The sequence below is a fragment of the Protomyctophum bolini genome (assembly GCF_963924005.1).
Source record: "Protomyctophum bolini genome assembly, chromosome: 14".
NCBI classification, from domain to species: Eukaryota; Metazoa; Chordata; class Actinopteri; order Myctophiformes; family Myctophidae; genus Protomyctophum; species Protomyctophum bolini.
Genome location: NC_137875.1, coordinates 41955881 through 41976403, shown reverse-complemented (window position 1 = coordinate 41976403; position 20523 = coordinate 41955881). Strand labels below are relative to the sequence as shown.

Below are 20523 nucleotides of genomic sequence, written 5' to 3'. Positions count from 1 at the left end.
CTAGTGCCCTAAACAATCATTTGTACTTAGTGTGTCAGCTCCTTGCCTGGTCCTAGTGAGAAACAAAACAAATAGAATGCATGTATTAAAAATGTTGGGCTGGTGCAGGACTTAATTTAGCTGACAGACCAGGTATAAATAAAGTCCACACACTGCTATGTAGCTCCTAAAGCAATTACCTTATTATGTTTAAGTCTCCATGCCTTCTCTTCATTGCCATTATGAAGAAGGCATGCCAAATGTAATGAAGATAATTGCTTTATGAGCTACACATTGCTGTGTTTGGGCTTCATTTTTCTTTTCAGGTTTAGTTTGCTGTCATATTATATACGAGAGCTAGACTTGGAAGAATCAAATAATTTCTCTCAAGGTATTTCATTGACAGATTGCCCTGATGTTAGTTCGTTAAAACTTGCAGAGTTAAAAAATATATATATTCTCAACGCTGTCTGCATCGGCCTGTGAGAAAGAGAGCTCAAAGCTTCTGTTTATTATTTCATAGAAAGTATGATGTGCCATATTCTCCTTCCAGGCTAAAGGCTTAGAATTCTGCATTGGTAAGAGTAATCTTGGCTCTAGTATAGAGTGCCAGGATAATATGGGGTCTGTCGTGCGTGCCCTTCCCACATTGAGAAGTTCACCCTGACTTCAAACATCTGTTAGTCTGAACATATCTGAGATAGCTTTTTTTTTTAAATTTTATCAAAATCCTGAGTGGTAATCTAGATGAGATCTAAAGTGAGATCCCGGGGGCACTGTGGAACAGTTGGTAGTGCTGTCGCCTCACAGCTAGAAGGTCCTGGGTACGCTGTGGGTGCTGGCGGCGCAGTGCTGTCGCCTCACAGCTAGAAGGTCATGGGTACGCTGTGGGTGCTGGCGGCGCCCCCTACTGATTTTAACCCTCCACGTCGTATAGGTGTCCTCCTTGGAGAAGGAGAACGGCGAGCTGGAGGCGGAATGCCGACGTCTGAAGAAGAACCTGGACACTCTGAAGAACATGTCCTTCCAGCTGGAGGCCCTGGAGAAGGAGAACTCCCAGCTGGACCAGGAGAACCTGGGGCTCCGGCGCTCGGCCGAGGGCCTCCGCTCGGCCGGGGCCAAGGCCGCCCAGCTGGAGGCGGAGAACCGGGAGCTGGAGAGCGAGCGGAGCCAGCTGAAACGGAGCCTGGAGCTGCTCAAGGCGTCCTCGAAGAAGACCGAGAGACTGGAGGTATACGAGAACGCCTGCCGTAAAAAAACGAGAGACTGGAGGTATACGAGAACGCCTGCCGTAAAAAAAACGCCGGAGATGTGATACGTTTCCGTGGGTGGGCGGGGTCAGTGTTGTCGAGAAAATATATCAAATCAAATCAAATCAAATCAAATTTATTTATATAGCACATTTAAAAACAACTCTCATTGTGCCAAAGTGCTTCACAAATACAATACAATACAATATAATATAATACAGTGTAGAAGACGTCAATAATAAAACAACAGAAAAATAGGACAGAATAGTCTAAAAGAAAAGGTGCAGGATCATGTCGGTGGTGGAAAAGCTTGTGAATATAAAAATGTTTTAAGTTGTGATTTAAAGGACTCAACGGAGGGCGCAGATAGGCTAGAGCTGTTAAGATCTTCCTTCTGCAAGACGATGAGACGGTAGTGATGCAAGTAATGCGAGTGTTACTATTCAGTCAATGGTATCGATGCTGCTTGCAAAACTCATTATGTACCAGCAAATTATAAAAGCACACGAGTATGGTATGGAACGTTTGATCATGATGAGGTCTTCCAGGTTCAAGCCTGTCCAAGAAAGTTGAGTTTAAAAAGTGAATTGATTATCATCAAAGCAAAATCATTCCGATTCAAGACCTGTATATGCAGTAGAAAAGCGGGCTGAGAGTTCCAGCAACCAGTTGATGGAATGATGGTTGAACAGGTTAGTGACGTGTTGCCTTACCTCCTGTGGCAGGTCAGTTACCAGGGTCTGGACACAGAGAACCAGCGCCTGCAGAAGGCCCTGGAGAACAGCAGCAGGAAGATCCAGCAGCTGGAAGCTGAGCTGCAGGACGTGGAAGCTGAGAACCACACGCTCCAACACAACCTGGAGGAGCTCAAGATCTCCAGTAAACGCCTGGAGCAGCTCGAGCAGGAGGTGGGTTCAATCCAGTGGTTCCCAGGAGAAATGTCTCGGCCAGGACTCAAACAAGAAATGCATACGAGAGAAAGACAAAAGATTAAATTGAATCATATTTTCTATAACCGCTATGAAATGGTGCTTATCCTTCCATCTTTTCAATCTCTATCTCTTTTAAACTCACACCCAGAACAAGACCCTGGAGCACGAGACCTCTCAGTTGGAGAAGGACAAGAAGTTCCTGGAGAAGGAAAACAAACGTCTGAGGCAGCAGGCGGAGATCCGCGACTCCAAGCTAGACGACGACAACCAGCGGATCTCCTCCCTGGAGAAGGAGAACCGCACCATGGGCAAGGAGATGATCTTCTTCAGAGACTCGTGTACCAGGGTTAAAGACCTGGAGAGAGAGAACAAGGAGCTAGTCAAACTGGCCACCATCGATAAGAAGACCCTGGCCGCCCTCCGAGAGGTGAGAATGGTGGGAGACGTTTTCTCATGATATGAGAGCTGGACAATAATAAACCAAATCTTAGGAACATAAGATGCTGATTTGAATGCTAACTTCAGTGTGAAATGGCAAACAATATGAATTGTCCTTGTGTCCTACTCCTCAACAGTGTGAAAGGAAGAGGACTCCCTAAAATCCATGTTCTCTCTGTCTAACTGACAACATACGTCATTTGAACTTAACAGTAGACCTCCCCACCCCTCCAATATCTTTCATTGGGCAATGGTTTAAAAATAAGTTTGCTCGTTCAGAAGGTGTCGATGATTCTGACCTTTAATTGTATTGGTGTTGAATTAGGCGGCTGTGGCTCAGGAGGTAGAGCAGGTCGTCCAATGATCCCTGGGGTCGGCGGTTCGAGTCCCGGCTCCTCCTGTCCACATGTCGAAGTGTCCTTGGGCACGACACTGAACCCCACATTGCCTCCAATGAGTCGGTCGGTGTGAGCTCGCCACCGTCGGTGTGTGAATGTGGGAAGTGAGGACGCTGGCGTCGACTGTTCGCCGCTTCACCTCCCAATGTATGAATGAATGAACCATTGTAAAGCGCTTTGAGCACTTGGTATAAAGCGCTATAAAAATGCAATTCATTATTATAATTAAAAAATAAAAGCCTTCTTTTAGTCCTACTAGAATGCCTATTAATGCAACATCTTCTATCCTACCAGAACGTCTAGTACTGCTGTTTTTCTATCCAAAGTACCGAAGGACCAGATTTGAGAGCTACTGGTTAACAGACTAAATCATGAGTTTAAATAAAATATTGATTAATGAAAGGAAAGGGTTTTTCTTTTTTTGTATATTCAGATATAGTGTAGTTTATATCCGAACACAAACATTAAATGCCATTGACAATGAATGGAGAATTTACGTCATATTTGTCTGAGCAAATCGGGGTGTGTGTGTGTGTAGGAGCTAGTGAGTGAGAAGGTGCGGACTCAGCAGGTTAATAATGATCTGGACAAGCTAACCCACGAGCTGGAGAAGATTGGACTCAACAAAGAGAGGCTGCTGCAGGATGAACAGAGCTCCGATGACAGGTTACTCGCACGCACACACACACACGCACACGCACACACACACACACACACACACACACACACACACACACACACAAATCTTTACTCACTTGCTGCAATTCTTAAAACCATTTAATCCCCTGGAGCCCCTGGATAGTTCTGTCAAAATATATAAAAAAACAAGTTAGGCAGCTTTAGCACCACACCACACGGCACCACACCACACCACACCACACCACACCACACCACACCACACCACACCACACCACACCGCACCACACCACACGGCACCACACCACACCACACCACACCACACCACACCACACCGCATCAAAATATCTACCGTTTCCATTCAAATATAGTACAACCTCGCAGCACCCCCCTCCCCTCCCCTCCCTTCCTGGGGGGAATCGACGCCCCCCTTAGGAGGTGGAGGTCATTGCTTCTTGGTGTGTTAACTTAACACATGCAATGTAGACGAGTGCACAGGAGAGGGGTACTGTGGTAATTATAATACAGTATGAAGTATTATGATGTATTACAACTACACTATAATGGATTATAACTGTATTCATAATGAAATATAGAGTATTTTGATGTTGATAAGAAGTATGATAATTCCTAGCAGTACAGGTGGTGTGAGGCAGTGGAAACCTGGCTTTACAATGGGGAGGACGTTATTGACCCATTTCTGACCTGAGATCAGATTCTAAAAATGTCTTCTGCATCCTGACAGTTTTCCATTCTGACCTGAGATCAGATTCTAAAAATGTCAGTCGTTCTTAGATTTTTCAATAGCTAAAGCATTAAATAGTGCTAACACCAAAATGGGTTCCCGCCCAAAATGGGTTAAAAAGGGGTATGGCTTTGGCGGTGACGCATTTGCAGTGAGCGTATGACACACACACACACACACACACAGTACACACACACACACACACACACACACACACACACACACACACACACACTGAATATTAAACGTGACTGACTTTGTGTTCAGGTTTAAGCTGCTGGAGTCTAAGCTGGAATCGACTCTGAAGTCTTCTCTGGAGATAAAGGAGGAAAAGATCGCTGCTCTGGAGGCCAGGCTGCAGGAGTCCTCCAACCTCAACCAGCAACTCCGACAGGAGCTCAAGACGGTCAGCAGCACACCACACACACACACACACACACACACACACACACACACACGCATGCATGCACACGCACACAAACACGCTCATACAAACGGATATGTATTGATCCCATTGGGGGAATTTTAAATCCAGCAACACACTCTCATGGGGCTTTTCCACTGCATGGCAGCGGCTTGACTCGATTCTCACTCGGTGACACCCCCCAAAAAAAGGGCCAGGCACTACTTTTGCGCGACGGCGAGTTGAGTCACGTCGAATCGGTGCCATGCGATGTAAAAGAGATTCTGGATACACATTTGCACATAGCTGTAGGCTAGACGCACGCACGCACGCACGCCAGCCAGGAGGAGCCAGTCCCATGTACAGTACATATACACATGCATATACATTATACACAGTCACATACTACCGGTAGTACGGTAAATACTCGGCTACACACACATACACCGGCCAGGGGCCATCATGCACGCAGTAATGATACAGCAACAACACACACGGACACCCACCTCACCACAGAAGATAAAAACTGTCCCTCTTCCATCTCACAGAGACCTGTGCTCTCAGGCCTCTCCCTTGCAGACTGAAACACTCATCGACACACATTATTTATTCATCTTCTGTGGAGGGTTTTTATCTATTCATGAGGTGACATGCGTCTGGGAAATGCAGAGAAAGCGTTTCCTTCATCCAGGCGGTTTTGTCTTTCCTCCTCATGGCATGGAGTGCTGGGAGGTAAACCTTTTTTTTTTAATAATGATTCGTCCCATTTAGACCTGGAGCACCCACGTGTTGTTACACCCTAGCTGTTACTAGTTTTTCAGAATACTTGGGTCAGGATTTGGAAGGTGTTTTTCCAGAATGGGCCTCGGTGTATGTTGGTGGTTCTCATTCTCAAAGTGCGGTCCGGGGACTCACGGGGGGTCCTTGAGGGGACGCGATGCATCGTGACACGGTTTTCAGGAATCACTTTTTGTCAATTTCCTTATGTACTGTACTGAAATACTGTTACCCCTCAGCCACTTGCAGTGCAACAAACATCAAGCCTGTCTAATAAGCATAAAAAAGACCAAAACCAAAAACACCACATGAACATTTTTAAATTCATCTAAAGGTCTTGAGCTTGTAGATCTGATATTTTCAGAACAAATCTTGTATGGGGGCTGCTGGCACAACATATTTCCAGAAGGGAGTCTGTGGTCATACTGATGCATTCTGGGGGTCGTTGACATGAACCACTTTGTATATTACTATGTGACTCCCAGGTGAAAAAGAACTACGAGGCTCTACGTCAGCGGGAGGAGGAGGAGAGGACGGTGCAGACGTCGCCACCTAGAGGAGAGGAGGACCCGCAGTCCGTCCGCAGATGGGAGAAAGAGAGCCACGACGCAACGAGGGAACTTCTCAAAGTCAAAGACAGACTCATCGAGGTGGAGAGGAATGTATGTTCACAGCCAACTCACCGCAAACGTGTGTGTGTGTGTGTGTGTGTGTGTGTGTGTGTGTGTGTTTACAAATCGGCAACAGCAAAACTGTGTCTTCTTACGGTAGTTAGCTACAGTAAGCATTAGCCAAACTAAATTGTGCGAGCTTTATAACAGCCAAGCTAATCTTGGAAGTAATAATGAGTCACCTTTCATATAATTATGTAGTGATTATAATAATGACGGCTATCACTGCACTTTCCTCTTCTGGATGGGAGTTCTTCCCCAGGTCATCCAGCTGTTCTACTCAGACTCGTTGATGCTTCTTCCCATAGCCTGCTGTGATTGGCTAGTTCTGATTTATAAATTCAAATCAAATGACATAGCTGATGATCTGAAGTATTGAAGAATTGAGATCCTTGGGCTGCTATGAGGCTGATCAGTCTAGACGTTTTGTAGATTAGCTGTGTGGACAGACATCGGTTCACGGTAAAGGTGCAATGCATTCGTGTTTATATATCTTCTTATATAGCTCCCATTTATTTTAGAGATTTGCTGCGACCCCATAACCCTGTGCGCTCCCTCAGTTCCTCCTGCAACGCGTCTGGTCACTCGGGGTGACCGCGGGCCTTTGCGGCTCGGGCACCTTTTCTCTGGAACTCCCTGCCCTCGGCTCTTAGATTAGCAGAATCAGTGCCTTCTTTTAAAAACGCATCTGTATGCCAAGTGTTTTTCCTAATATTGTTTTCAATGATTTAATATGCAAATTACGTCTCTGGCCATAAGGGGGTTTTGTTTCATTGACCTGTTATTTTCTTCATGCTTTATTATATCTGCTGTCTTGACGTTTTGTTGTTTTGATGTTTTTTATGATTACCGTTTTATAACCTGTCTGTAAAGCACTTAATGCATAATAGAATGCATGCATTCATCCGTTCATTCTTGAAATCTGTCCCATCATCTAAATCTCCCCGCGCGTTCGTGTATGCACATTTCCCAGAACGCTACGCTGCAGGCTGAGAAGGCAGCCCTGAGGAGCCAACTCAAACAGCTGGAGACGCAGAGCAGCAACCTCCAGGCTCAGATCGTGGCCCTCCAGCGGCAGACCGCCACTCTGCAGGAGAACAACACCACGCTGCAGACACAGAATGCCAAGCTACAGGTATTTGCTAGCATTAATAAACCGTACGGGTCTGTTTTTGTTGTGGGGGCAGCGGTGGCCGAACGGTTTGCGGAGCGGTCTTGATATCGGAAGGTCGCTATAGTTCGTATATCCCCGGAACCGGCACGTTAAAATTACCACCGCCGAAGGGGCATTGAACCCCTACCATGAAATGTTCTATGAGCAGGGCCATGGCTGTAAACAAGTTCTTGAGCTTAGTCCAGTTACCCTGGGTAAACATACCGTAGTGCCTTTCCTTTCCTTTGATACGCAATTATAGAGTGAGAGAAACTTAGCCACTAGCTAGGTCGTTTATGTCTAGCAATTACCTTGGTTCTGACATTTTCGCACAGATACAGGCAGATACAGACATGCAGTTGGAAGTAGTCTCTTGCACTTGAAAATCTGCCACTGTCGGAAATCATGGGTGTGGGATGTGGTCGGCAATTTTCTTTTAAGATGGAGGGAGGTGCCATGGGGTTTCAACGGATCTGTGAGCGGAGTCATGGGAAGTGAGATTTTTAGACGTACTTTAGAAAGGATGGAAAAACAACACGCTTTGCCGGCACGTTCACAATGTTGTTATAATGTTGTATAACATTTGAATGCGCGCGTGGCTCACACACACACACGCCTGAGATTGTGTGTTTGTGTGTAAACGAGGTAGGTATATGTGGACGAAACGTGTGTGTGCGTACGCGCATTTATTTCTGTTGATGCATGCCACAATGTAAATATACATTCCTAGTAATGGCCGACGAGGGATTTGGACCTGACTGAACCCACTGTGACCACAGCAGGCACACTGCAAGGACATTTTCCATCTCCCAGAATCCCAGTCCTGTGGGGAGGGAGCTATTTTAAAGAGAAGAGTGAATAAATGGAATGGACACACAGTGCCCCCTAAAGACAAAAAGCTGAATTTAACTCTGCTCACTCTACTGGTGTACCATTTCAGTGGCCTTGTGGTTAGAGTGTCCGCCCTGAGACTGGGAGGTCGGGGTTCGATCCCCGGCCGGGTCATACCAAAGACTGTAAAGATGGGACCCAATGCCTCCCTGCTTGACACTCAGGGCTGTATTTTGCGTGTCTTAAGTACCAGGTCTTATTCCCTAACTAAAACTAAAGACCTGAACGTGTGATCAATGCCATTTGGCTATTCTGAGTGGCGAAAGAGCATTGACCACGCCTCCAGGTCTTTAGTTTACTCAAGTTAGGGAATAAGACCTGCAACTTAAGACACGCAAAATACAGCCCTCAGCATCAAGGGTTGGATTGGGGGGGTAAGTCCCTGCGACATACTAGCGTCATGTCCAGGGGGTGTACTTTGTACATCCAGCTGCCTCACGCTACAGAAACAGGAGATAGGCTCCTGCCCTTACTCTACTGGTGTACATCATGGGTTCACGTTCTTTATGGCCCTGTGACATCTTTGAAATATCCCCACAATTTTCTTTTTTCCCCCGTTCGTCTCTCTCTCTCTCTCTCTCCAGGTGGAGAGCTCCACGCTCACCTCCCAGAGTGCGGCGCTCATGACGCAGAACGGCCAGCTGCAGAGCCAGCAGAGCGGCGTGGAGGGCGAGCGCGAGTGTGCGCTGCGCGACAAGGAGGACCTGCGCTCCTCCTACGAGATGCTGCTCCGCGACCACGAGAGGCTGGCGGCGCTCCACGAGAGGCAGGCGTCCGAGTACGAGGCGCTGATCGGCAAGCACGGCGGACTGAAGAGCGCGCACAAGAGCCTGGAGCAGCAGCACCGTGACCTGGAGGACCGGTGAGTGTTTGGTGGTGCACACGGATGGGTTGTGTATATAGTCTCACGTGGGGCCCCCAGATACTGTTGTCTCTCGCACATTTTTCCAAACGCTTCCGTCGTACAGTCTGGAGCAACGGAAGCTCTGATCATGAGTAAAATATAAATGCTTCCGTCGTACAGTCTGGAGCAACGGAAGCTCTGATCATGAGTAAAATATAAACGCTTCCGTCGTACAGTCTGGAGCAACGGAAGCTCTGATCATGAGTAAAATATAAACGCTTCCGTCGTACAGTCTGGAGCAACGGAAGCTCTGATCATGAGTAAAATATAAATGCTTCCGTCGTACAGTCTGGAGCAACGGAAGCTCTGATCATGAGTAAAATATAAACGCTTCCGTCGTACAGTCTGGAGCAACGGAAGCTCTGATCATGAGTAAAATATAAATGCTTCCGTCGTACAGTCTGGAGCAACGGAAGCTCTGATCATGAGTAAAATATAAATGCTTCCGTCGTACAGTCTGGAGCAACGGAAGCTCTGATCATGAGTAAAATATAAATGCTTCCGTCGTACAGTCTGGAGCAACGGAAGCTCTGATCATGAGTAAAGCTGGAAGTGAAGCCTCCTCCCCCACTTCCGTTTCCGTCTTCACAGTCACGCAAATCTATCCTGATGTAAATCTATCCTGATGTAAATCTATCCTGATGTAAATCTATCCTGATGTAAATCTATCCTGATGTTATTTGATAAACATTTTATTGGCGGCAGCAAAAAAAGCTATCACAAGAAAATGGGGACAGATGGAACCTCCAACACAGGAACAATGGGAGGACTTGATTCAGGAGATTCATTTTATGGAAAAACTAACACAGTCTGAGGCTACAAGAAGAAAAGATGGAGGACAAATGGTATAAATGGACAATATTTAAGGGTATAGGGGAATGAGAGACAACTGTGAATGTCTAGAAAGATAAAGTAACTTTTTAAAAACGCAATGTCGATGCCTGTTGTATTTTTTATTTTTCTGTTTTTTATTTTTTGTGCGTCTGTGATGTTATATGTATTGTAAGTTTGTTTTTGATGTCTTGTCTTGTAAAACAATAAAAATTTAAGTAAAAAAAAAAAAAATCTATCCTGATGTAAATCGCAATCGTCTAAGCATATAAAGCTTGCTGCTTAGCGGAAATGGAAATGGAAATCAAAATCTAATATTTTAAAATGTATTTCCCTGAAGGGAAGCTTACTTACTCGGATTTCGGAAGGTCTAGTTCCAGACTATAATAGCATGCGGAGATTGTGGAATAGAGACTATTTGGGATGTATCAGTTCACTCGGCTTATGCTTTGGTTTTTTGTTATATATTGGTTAATATATTGACCTTTACAGTTATTGGACATTTTGTGCTGCAAGTGCAAAATAATGTTTGTGTCTGTGTGTGTGCGCGCGCGCATGTGTGTGTGTGTGTGTGTGTGTGTGTGTGTGTGTGTGTGTGTGTGTGTGTGTGTGTGCGTGTGCGCAGATACAAGCAGCTTCTGCAGCGTAAAGGTGAACTGGAGGAGCTAGAACAAGCTCTGAAGGAGCAGCAGGAGAAACTGGTGTCAGAGAACCAGTCCCACCAAGCCACAGCGGACCAGTGTAAACTACTCAAAGAGGAGAATGACAGGTCTGTACTGTATAGTGCAGTAAAACATCACTGCACATTTTCTTCCTGAATTATGATCACACAAGCAAAACTAAAATGTGTGATCATAATTCAGGAAGAAAATGTGCAGTTCTTTAATTTTCTGTAAACATGCACAAACTGCATTAAAGTAACCAACAATAGGGGGCACGGTGGCACAGTCGGTAGTGCTGTCGCCTCACAGCTATAGAAGGTCCTGGGTTTGATTCCCGCTGGGGACGCTGTGGGCGCTGGCCGCGTGTTCTCTCCCCTGCGTGCTCCTCAGTGCCCATACCCGAGGCGGGGTTGGCGAAAGGGCCTTTCTGTGTGGAGTTTTCATGTTCTACCCCGTGTCCCCTAGGGTAGGTACCCTCACAAAAAACATGCAGTAATCCTGGTCTCTAAACTGCCTCCCCCTGGCCAGCCGGTGCGCCTGATGGAGGGGAAAGGAACTGGTTGGAATGACGTGTATCTTCCACGCCAGGGAAACTCCCCCCTGTCAGGTGTGAAGGAAGGAAGCATGAGTTCAAGTCTGTTGCTCTCCCCAGGTTGGCGGAGGGTGTGTAGAGCCCAGGATCACATTAGATAACTTAAAAAAAAACATCACATGGATGCACCTGGGACGTATCCTCAGTATCAATCCGTTGGAACTACTCCAGAACTACTCTGCCAGGGCTGGGAGGTACACTTCTGGCACATGGGTTGTCTCCTGTCCGGGCCCCTCCTACGTCTCACCAGGTCCACTCCTGCTCTCACCAGGAGTAGAGCAAGGACCTGTGCGTTGCACGAGAGTCCCATGCAGCACCAGACAGTTCATTCAGTTCATTCAGGCCTCACCGAGGGTTGTTGGGCTTCCTCCTCACGGAGGACACAGGCTGGGGCGCTAACCCACACTGTTCACCCTGGTGCCGTCTCTCCGGTGGTCACCAGACTATACCTGTCACATAGTCTATTCCTATGAGTCACTATGAATAGAAGAACTATAACTAAAAAATACATTGCATGGATGCACCTGGGACGTATCCTCAGTGATGTATGATGATAATTGACACGGGGGTGAAATATGGCTTACAAAATCGTGGGATAAAAAAAAATGTAACCAACAATAAAACCGTCCATCCATGTCTCTCTCTCATGCTCGTCTGTCTTTGTCTCTCTCTCTCTGTCTCTGTCTCTCTCTCTCTCTCTCTCTCTCTCTGTCTCTCTCTCATGCTCTAGGCTGAACTCCACATATCGTCAGCTGGTGAGGGACAACGACGTTCTTCAGGTGGACCATAAGAGCGTGAAGAGTCAGCTGAACAGTGCCACACTGGAGCAGACGCGGCTGGAGGCGGAGTTCTCCAAGTTGAAGGAACAGTTCCAGCAGTTGGACATCACCTCCACCAAGCTCACCAACCAGTGTGAGGTATGGAGCACGCTGATACTATATGATCTTACTCCCGGTAAGGTACTGTACTCTCTGGATATTGACATTGGCATGTAAACACTTTTTTCCAACATCAGTGTAAGGGGGGGGGGGGGGGGCAGGTAACACGTTTTCTCTTGTAATGTTTTATTGTCTGAATAATGTGACTACATTTGACTGAGACACTGGATTTTTTTTAATTTCCGTTTTTTCGAAAGCAGGGAATCATAGCTTCAAATTGACATATTGGTTTGATGTACAGTTTGACCCACCAGTTTTGGAGATATGGCCTTATAGAGTAATGTCTTGTAGAAAACAGCGAGTTGAGCAAACGGGCTTGAAAGGTTCACTTCTGTGGTCTCTAACATTACACCTATAGCTACATGTTTGGGCATTTGTTTCATATTGACATGTCGATTTCAGCTCCGACACTTATCCAGACATGCTCTATAGTATGTGAAGAGTCTGCCTGTGCTATTAACTCATTTTGGGAAAATAAATAAATAAATCTCCTCTGGTGAAAAGCTGTAATTTGCGCGATGGCAGGCTCTCAGTCAAATCTGGTCACAGTATTGAAATGTAGAACTTCACCAGCAGTAGTGCATTTACATTTTGAGTTGAGTGGCTAAGCATAGGTGTGTGTGTGTGTGTGTGTGTGTGTGTGTGTGTGTGTGCGTGTGCGTGTGCAGCTGCTCAGCCAGCTGAAGGGGAACCTGGAGGAGGAGAACCGTCACTTGTTGGACCAGATCCAGACTCTGATGCTGCAGAACCGCACCCTGCTGGAGCAGACCATGGAGAGCAAAGACCTGTTCCACGTGGAACAGAGGCAGTACATGTAACTACTACACACACACAGAAGGGGGGTCTAGTGTGTGATAAGAAATGTCAGCTGTCATCATATTCACATGATTTTGGAGAGAAATGAGACAGTAGAGCGGCCTGGAGAGGGGAGCTGTATATGTGTCTGTGACAGTGCCCCAGGTGATGGTCGTTATTGATGCTCATTAATACATCAAGGAAGGCGATTATCTTTGCAATGTAGTTAAATAAATAAAAAGTGAAATAAATGTGCTTGAGGTTAAGGTGATTCCTCCGCCTCTGTCTGACTGTGTCTTCTGTCCTCCGTCCCGCTCAGAGACAAACTGAATGAGCTGAGAAGACAGAAGGAGAAGTTGGAGGAGAAGATCATGGACCAGTACAAGTTCTACGACCCGTCTCCTCCACGCAGGTAAACTGGTTCATCTCCTGAACACTGATATTGTAGATGCTATATATGTCTGTTTGAAAAGCTTACAAAGCATTAGCATGTTTTTTTTTTCTTTTGTTTTGAGTGGTGCAACCACTCCAAGGAACAGCAATGTCCGTGCTGTTCGCCCACCCATGTGTTGGTTAATGAGCACCAGTATATGACTATGAGTACCAGTAGGGGCGCTGTTGTGCCAGAAACAGAGAGAGGGGTAGTGCTGCACTGTTGCCTGCTAATGAGAGAGAGAGGTGGGGTGGGGGGGGGGGGAGTTGCACCACTCGGTTCACACGGGGGTGATTTTTTTCCCCCTGAGCACTAGAACGCTTAACCCATTCTGACCTGAGATCAGATTCTAAAAATGTCTATTACATCCTGACAGTTTCATTATTAACCCATTCTGACCTGAGATCAGATTCTAAAAATGTCTATTACATCCTGACAGTTTCATTATTAACCCATTCTGACCTGAGATCAGATTCTAAAAATGTCTATTACATCCTGACAGTTTCATTATTAACCCATTCTGACCTGAGATCAGATTCTAAAAAAATGTCTTTGATTTTTCAAAAATAGCAGACCTACAAGCTCGTAGCGCGCCACTCGGTGGCGCGCTATGAGCTTGTAGATCTGCTATTTTTCAATAGCTGAAGCAGAACACAATGCTAACACCAAAAGGGGTTCCCGGGCCAGAATAGGTTACTTTTAACTAGTACAGAAAAGACAAGTGCAAGTATTAGAACAACAAAAGGACAGTTCAAAACAAAGACAAGGCGGCGTATGGAATCGGGGACGTAAACGACGACGCATTTCGCTCACTGTGTGTTTTCTTTTTGGGGACACACACCAGGCGTGGGAACTGGATCACGCTGAAGATGAAGAAGCTGATCAAGCCAAAGAGCCGCGGCGGCGAGCGGCAGCGTTCCCTGACCCTGACGCCGCCGTGTCGCTCCGAGTCCACCGAGGGCTTCCTGGGCCTCACGGCTCCTCTGCCTCCTCAGGACAGCCAGGACAGCTCCTCCATCGGCTCCGGGTCCAACTCCCTGGACGACGCGCTCACACACAGGAGGAGCAGCAGTGAGTGCACACACACACACACACACACACACACACACACACACACACACACACGCGCACTGGCACTCGGCAAACTAAGTTTATTTTGCAGTTTATCATAGTGAGCCGTCGCTCTTCCCTTACAATCTGATGACAGTTGCACAGTAGCGACTGCAAAGCCAAATGACACGATGATTATAGTATCAAGAACAAAACATATTTATTACTGTTCCTTTTAGACTGACACATGTGTAGCTGTTCTTTAATCAAATGTATGCAGTCGGAATAAGCCTAAAGACACCATGAGTTGCTTTAATTCAATTTCATTTAGTTTGTCTTTTATTTGAACAGCAGCCTAATCAGCAGCTAATCAAATGTATTTTTGAATGAATTATCTTTTGTGTTAGTTAGAACATGTCTAAAATAACCTAAAATATATTTTTAAGGTAATAGCTAGTGTCATCATCCGATTCATCGTTTAAATAATCGGCCGATGAACCGATTATGAAAACAATCGTTAGTTGCAGCCCTAGCACGCAGATTCACGGTCTGCATGCATATGTACAAACATGTGTGTACACTGTATGCACAAAGAAATACCATGCGCAGCAATTGGCGTGTGTGGAAATAAACATGCTTTTGACATACATAACACACTGTGGGCTGTATTTTGCGTGTCTTAAGTACCAGGTCTTATTCCCTAACTTGAGTAAACTGAAGACCTGGAGGCGTGATCAATGCTCTTTTGGCCTGGAAGTGGGTCTTGAGCTGTGCTTTAAAAATGTCTACAGAGGCTGCCTGACGAAGGTACAGTGGGAGTTTGTTCCATGCCGTCGGCCCATAGAAGCAAAAAGCTGCTTCCCCGTGTTTTTTAGTTGCCATTTTTTTAGGCAAAGCGAGCAGGCCAGCAGTGGAAGACCTTAGGGGGCGGTTTGGGACATATTTAGGCAGGCAGTCATGAAGGTGCGAGACCATCGAGAGCTTTATACACAAGTAAAATAATTTAAAAATCAATCCTAAAAACAACCGGAAGCCAGTGCAGTGAAGCCAAAACTGGAGTAATATGTTCTCTCATCTTAGTTCTAGTTAAAACTCTGGCTGCTGCATTTTGGACAAGTTGTAATCTGTCAGTTGTTTTCTTAGGCAGTCCTGAAAAAACAAAGGCGTGGATTAGCGTTTTTGCATCGTCCAAAGACAAATAGGCTCTGATTCGTGCAATATTTCTAAGGTGAAAAAAGGCAATCTTGGTAACATGATTAATGTGTGAATTAAAATTCAATTCAGAATCAATAATGACCCCCAGGTTCTTTACTGTACTGTTACTACAGTCAGGTTGCCAAGTCTGCTTATTATTGATTCTTTCTGCTCACTAGAACTTCTGTCTTATCCTCATTTAGCTTGAGAAAGTTCTCACTCATCCAGCATTTGATGCTAAACAGACACGCAAAATACAGCCGTGTGTGTGTGTGTGTGTGTGTGTGTGTGTGTGTGTGTGTGTGTGTGTGTGTGTGTGTGTGTGTGTGTGTGTGTGTGTGTGTGTGTGTGTGTGTGTGTGTGTGTGTGCAGTAAAGTGCAGTATGCTATAAAGTAGAAATGAATGGTTAACCATTCGTTTTACTTCTTTCTCTCTGCGGAAGGGAGGAGAGGGCAGCAGCCCCATGACCAAGGGCAGGGCTCCAACAATGGTATGCCGTAGATCGGTAGGGTGGGTGGGATGTTGTCGGACAAACACTGTCCCGTCATTGGGGCCATGTTTTCCGTGAGTCGATCATCTGTGTCCATCGGCTTACGCTGCGAAACATTTCCGGGTCCATTTTGTTCCATTTGGACAATGTCGCTGTGTCTGAAGCCGGCAGCAGAGCTGTGGAGCAGAGACCGGTTTGACTGTTGGCCATGGACATGACCATGGACAGTGTTTTCATATAGTTTATGACATAAGTCGCATGGAGAGGACTTCTAACTCCTAATCTAATCTGAAATGTTGCGCTGAATTCATCCCAGCAGAGAAAGTGGAGAGGTTCAAGTCGAGGAGGAGCGAGCACCACTTTCACTGGTGCAGCTATCAAAAGGGTACAGCTACTTACAAGTCACTCCTGCAGTGTTGGGACACCACTTGCACAGCATTCCTATGCATATTATATTATGCAAAAGTGTCATCTCACCTGCCTTGGTTTAATTTATAGCATATCTCAATTGGTTCAGTTACTGGAAAACATCCTGTAGGAATTCGTGATTTATTTTCTCTGGTGAGTTGGGCTGCTCACCGCCTCTGTTTGTGCTTTCCTGTCCAAACTGACACGGAGATCTCAGTCATTTGTGTGCCCAAATATGTCAACCTGCTGATGTGCACAGCTCTGCTGTAAACGGCAAAGAACCACCACCCTCCTGCATTGTATAATTAACCCATTCTGGGCGGGAACCCCTTTTGGTGTTTTAACAAAGCTAATACTTTAGCTATTGACGAATAGCAGATCTACAAGCTCATAGCGCGCCACCGAGTGCCGCGCTACGAGCTTGTAGGTCTGCTATTTTTGAAAAATCGTTAAAATGTGGCGCAATTCATTGAATATATATTTCAGAGCGAACATTTTGAACTAAAATATCTGCTTCTGGGGGGGTCCCTGCAACACCATATTTTGAGATGGGGGTCCGTGGCCCAATAGAGATAATTCTGGGGGTCCTTGACATGAGAAAGGTTGAACACCACTGACATAGAAACATGGGTTTTTCTGATTTATTTTATTTTATTTTGAAGCCTTTTTTTTAATCGACCTCAGTCCAAAATGGGTTAAAAGGTGCAATGCATTATACCTCACCATGTCCAATCAATACTCTTGGAAACCCAGATGTTTTTATTTCCAGGAAGAAAAAACTGAAGGTTAGACTGTCTGCAGATGTGTTGTTGATGATACTAATCTATCAGTTTCGCCTACCCAGTACCCACTCGAGTACCCTAAAAAACAAAAGTCTGACAATTTTCAGTAAAGCTAAAGAACTGCACAGTTATGTAAATACTAAACTAGATTACAGATATATAGATAATAGTTCCTTTGGCAAAAATGTATGAAAACAATTTAATAGTGTTACTACTTTGGGGACAGGGAAATGAATCCCATGCTTATGGTACAGACTTGGCACTCAAAACAGATCTTCAAAACAGATCATTTAGAAATGCATTTAGAAAGAAATGTGCAAGACGAGTCTGTATAATCAAATCAACAGTTCCATACTGCTGGTGTTTGTCAGGTTTTAACAAGCTGACAAGTAACGCCTCTGGTGCTGTTATTTACCAGGACTTATTTGATCTCACTTCACCCTCCTGGTTGCACCGTTTCATATGTTTTCCGTATGCGTTTATTGGTACACTGTAGGTGTGTTTGTGGGTGTGTGTGTGCGTGGACCATTAACTGTGTGTAGATAAAGTATCTGGTTTTCTGGAGTGTGTATGTGTGAGTGAATTCATACTGGCATATACATTTACATTTATTTGGTTAATGTCTACTTTTTGTTTAATAAATCCTCATTTAATTCCATCCAAAAAGCACTTGCACTATTACTGTGGTTGGTGCAATATTTACAATTGGATTTTTTTTTTTAGGAATGCCGCTACAAGTAAATGTGAGAGACACAGTTTGTCGGAAATAATGGCTTTTTTTCTGTGATGTCTATCATGAACTGTTTGGCACTGCCATTGATTTGCTGTGGCATTGCTAACCTAGATGAACAACGTCTGCTTCTGATGTCTCAACAACCACCAAAACATGGGTGCAAATGGTTTTTGGGCAAACTTGAAGATCTTCCGTGAGATTCATTAAGACCTGTCCTTTAAGTCATTGTATGTATTTGTGTGTACCGATTGATTGTGTTGTTCAGCTGAGTGTCCAGAGGTTCAACTCTCTCTGTTTCCCTCCCTGTGGCTGTCTTCAACATTAACCACATCATGTCTGTTCTGCCCTCCTGTCTTTTCTTTTCCTCCACCTCTTTCTGGGCTGTTTTGTCATTCTCTCCAATGTCTGTCTGTCTTTGTCTGTCTGTCTGTCTATATCCTGGCTGCGCACTGACAGCTCTGAAAAGGTTGCCTTTCATGAGGAACAAATCCAAGGACAAAGACAAGGTCAAGGCCATCTACCGACGATCCATGTGTAAGACCTCTGAGAGCCGCCGCGCTAGACTCCCTAACACACTCTCCCCTTTCTTTCATCACCACAAAAATAAGGAATGGTCATTGATGTGCGTTAGATTAAAACCTATAGCTGTGTGGCAAGAACCATCGATAAGACCATTGTGGTTTGCATCGACAGCTATATGTCACTCTACCTTCCCACAGTCTTGACGCCATTGCCACCTGACCTGAGATTTGTGTCCAGCTGATATTGAGAGCAGTTCATTTATTCAACATGAAATCTCTGCTTTGTTTTACTTGGGTATAGTGTAGAGGCATGCATAGGGGTAGAGACGGGGAACAACATGCAAAGCACATCTCCAGACAGAATCAAACTGTTGTCACAGTCACTGTATGTGTCACTAGTCACTGGTAATGAATGCATTATCTATCCAGTAAGTGATGTTGCGTACAGTAGGCCATATGCATAATCATAGCAAGATTTCGGTTTATAGAAAGAAACACTTCTACAAATTGAAGCCTTTTGATCGATGTCTCTTGGGTGAGAGATTCGATTTATTTCTTTACAATAAATAAAGGTATTAACCCATTCTGAACGGGAACCCATTTTGGTGTTAGCATCATGTTATGCTTTAGCTATTGAAAAATAGCAGATCTACAAGCTCGTAGCGCGCTATTTTTGAAAAATCGAAGAACGACTGACATTTTTAGAATCTGATCTCGGGTCAGAATGGGTTAATCAGTCCAGTGTGTGCCCAGTGGAAACCTCGTATGAATCTGATCTCGGGTCAGAATGGGTTAAAGCAAACCTAGAGAGACCATGCCTTAACATCGGTGGACATCAATGACCTCTCCTTGTGTTCTCCTCCCCGTCACCTGCTCTGGTCTGTGTGCCTGCCACCACTATACCACTCTCTGCTATAGAACACCATCTATTTGTGGCTTCAATACATGACCTTTAACTCCCAAAACCTAATTGTAACTTCGTAGACATTCTGTTTCCTGCTACTAATGTTCTGTCGTGCTACTGTAGTAAATCATTTCATTTGATTAACTTTGTTTTTGTATACATTTGTGTTGTGGTTGGAGTTTCTCTATAGTTCTCTCTTTCTTTAGTTGTGTCATGGACCAAGTTTTTCTTTGTGTAGTTTGCCTGAATTGACATTAAGTCTGCCCGGGTTTCATCTAGCCCTGGTGTCTGGTGCAGTAACGTGGGTCGTTGTGCAGCTTTTTGAAGAAGCTGTGTTGTGTGCTTGTTTGGTTGTATGTTTGTGTGCAATGTAAACGACTATAGAGTGTGTGTGTATATAAGAGAGACATGCTTGCAGTTCTGCAGGCATGACTAAGCATTCACCACCACACCAACGACTTCTCTCTCACCGCCGCTCACACTCGTCATGTGAAGGACTTGACATGGAACCGCCTGTAGCTTTTGTTTTCTCTACCACCGTCTCTCTTTAACTCCATCACTGTCTCTCTGTATTGCTGTCTTGCTCTCTACTGCTTCTTTCTCTTTCTTTCTCCCTAACTCACTGTCTCTCTCGCCGGCCTCCATCACAATTTCTCTTTCCACCTCTCCCTCTCTCTCTCTCTCTCTCTATACTGTCTCTCTCTACCTCTATTGTACTGTTGCCTCTCTCTACCCTCCCCGATATCGGCTATCTCTCTGGGCTGCATTTCAGACCTTGTGCTTGACATGGACGTGTATCTCATCTTCCACGTATGCCACTCACTGCTTGCAGACGCTCGGCATGCCATATTGCACCACTCCATCCGATTCAGCTTAATGAACCCAGTGTTGAAAAAAGATGGAGCGGGCGCATTTCTATTAGCTGTCCCCTATACCGCACCTGCTATAGGGGACACGCATGATTGAGTGAACGGGTTAATTTATTTTCCTCACTCTTGTCCGTCCGTCCTAG

At 45.2% G+C, this 20523-nt stretch overlaps 1 protein-coding gene across 5 annotated transcripts in view; it reads left to right on the top strand.

Moving 5' to 3' along the window:
- The window catches only part of ccdc88ab (coiled-coil domain containing 88Ab), a 109325-nt gene that overhangs the window by 78789 nt on the left and 10013 nt on the right, over nucleotides 1-20523 (top strand). For 3 of the 5 annotated variants that reach the window (XM_080781758.1, XM_080781755.1, XM_080781754.1), the window contains exons 17-31: nucleotides 917-1210; nucleotides 1955-2137; nucleotides 2310-2588; nucleotides 3536-3663; nucleotides 4646-4784; nucleotides 6044-6220; nucleotides 7203-7364; nucleotides 8858-9135; nucleotides 10634-10777; nucleotides 11993-12179; nucleotides 12869-13014; nucleotides 13315-13407; nucleotides 14273-14499; nucleotides 16116-16163; nucleotides 18543-18620. In XM_080781758.1, coding sequence (XP_080637884.1) covers nucleotides 917-1210; nucleotides 1955-2137; nucleotides 2310-2588; nucleotides 3536-3663; nucleotides 4646-4784; nucleotides 6044-6220; nucleotides 7203-7364; nucleotides 8858-9135; nucleotides 10634-10777; nucleotides 11993-12179; nucleotides 12869-13014; nucleotides 13315-13407; nucleotides 14273-14499; nucleotides 16116-16163; nucleotides 18543-18620 — 2563 coding nt within the window. The remainder of the gene's footprint in view (nucleotides 1-916; nucleotides 1211-1954; nucleotides 2138-2309; nucleotides 2589-3535; nucleotides 3664-4645; nucleotides 4785-6043; nucleotides 6221-7202; nucleotides 7365-8857; nucleotides 9136-10633; nucleotides 10778-11992; nucleotides 12180-12868; nucleotides 13015-13314; nucleotides 13408-14272; nucleotides 14500-16115; nucleotides 16164-18542; nucleotides 18621-20523) is intronic. The other 2 variants (XM_080781756.1, XM_080781757.1) reach the window with 2 other exon arrangements.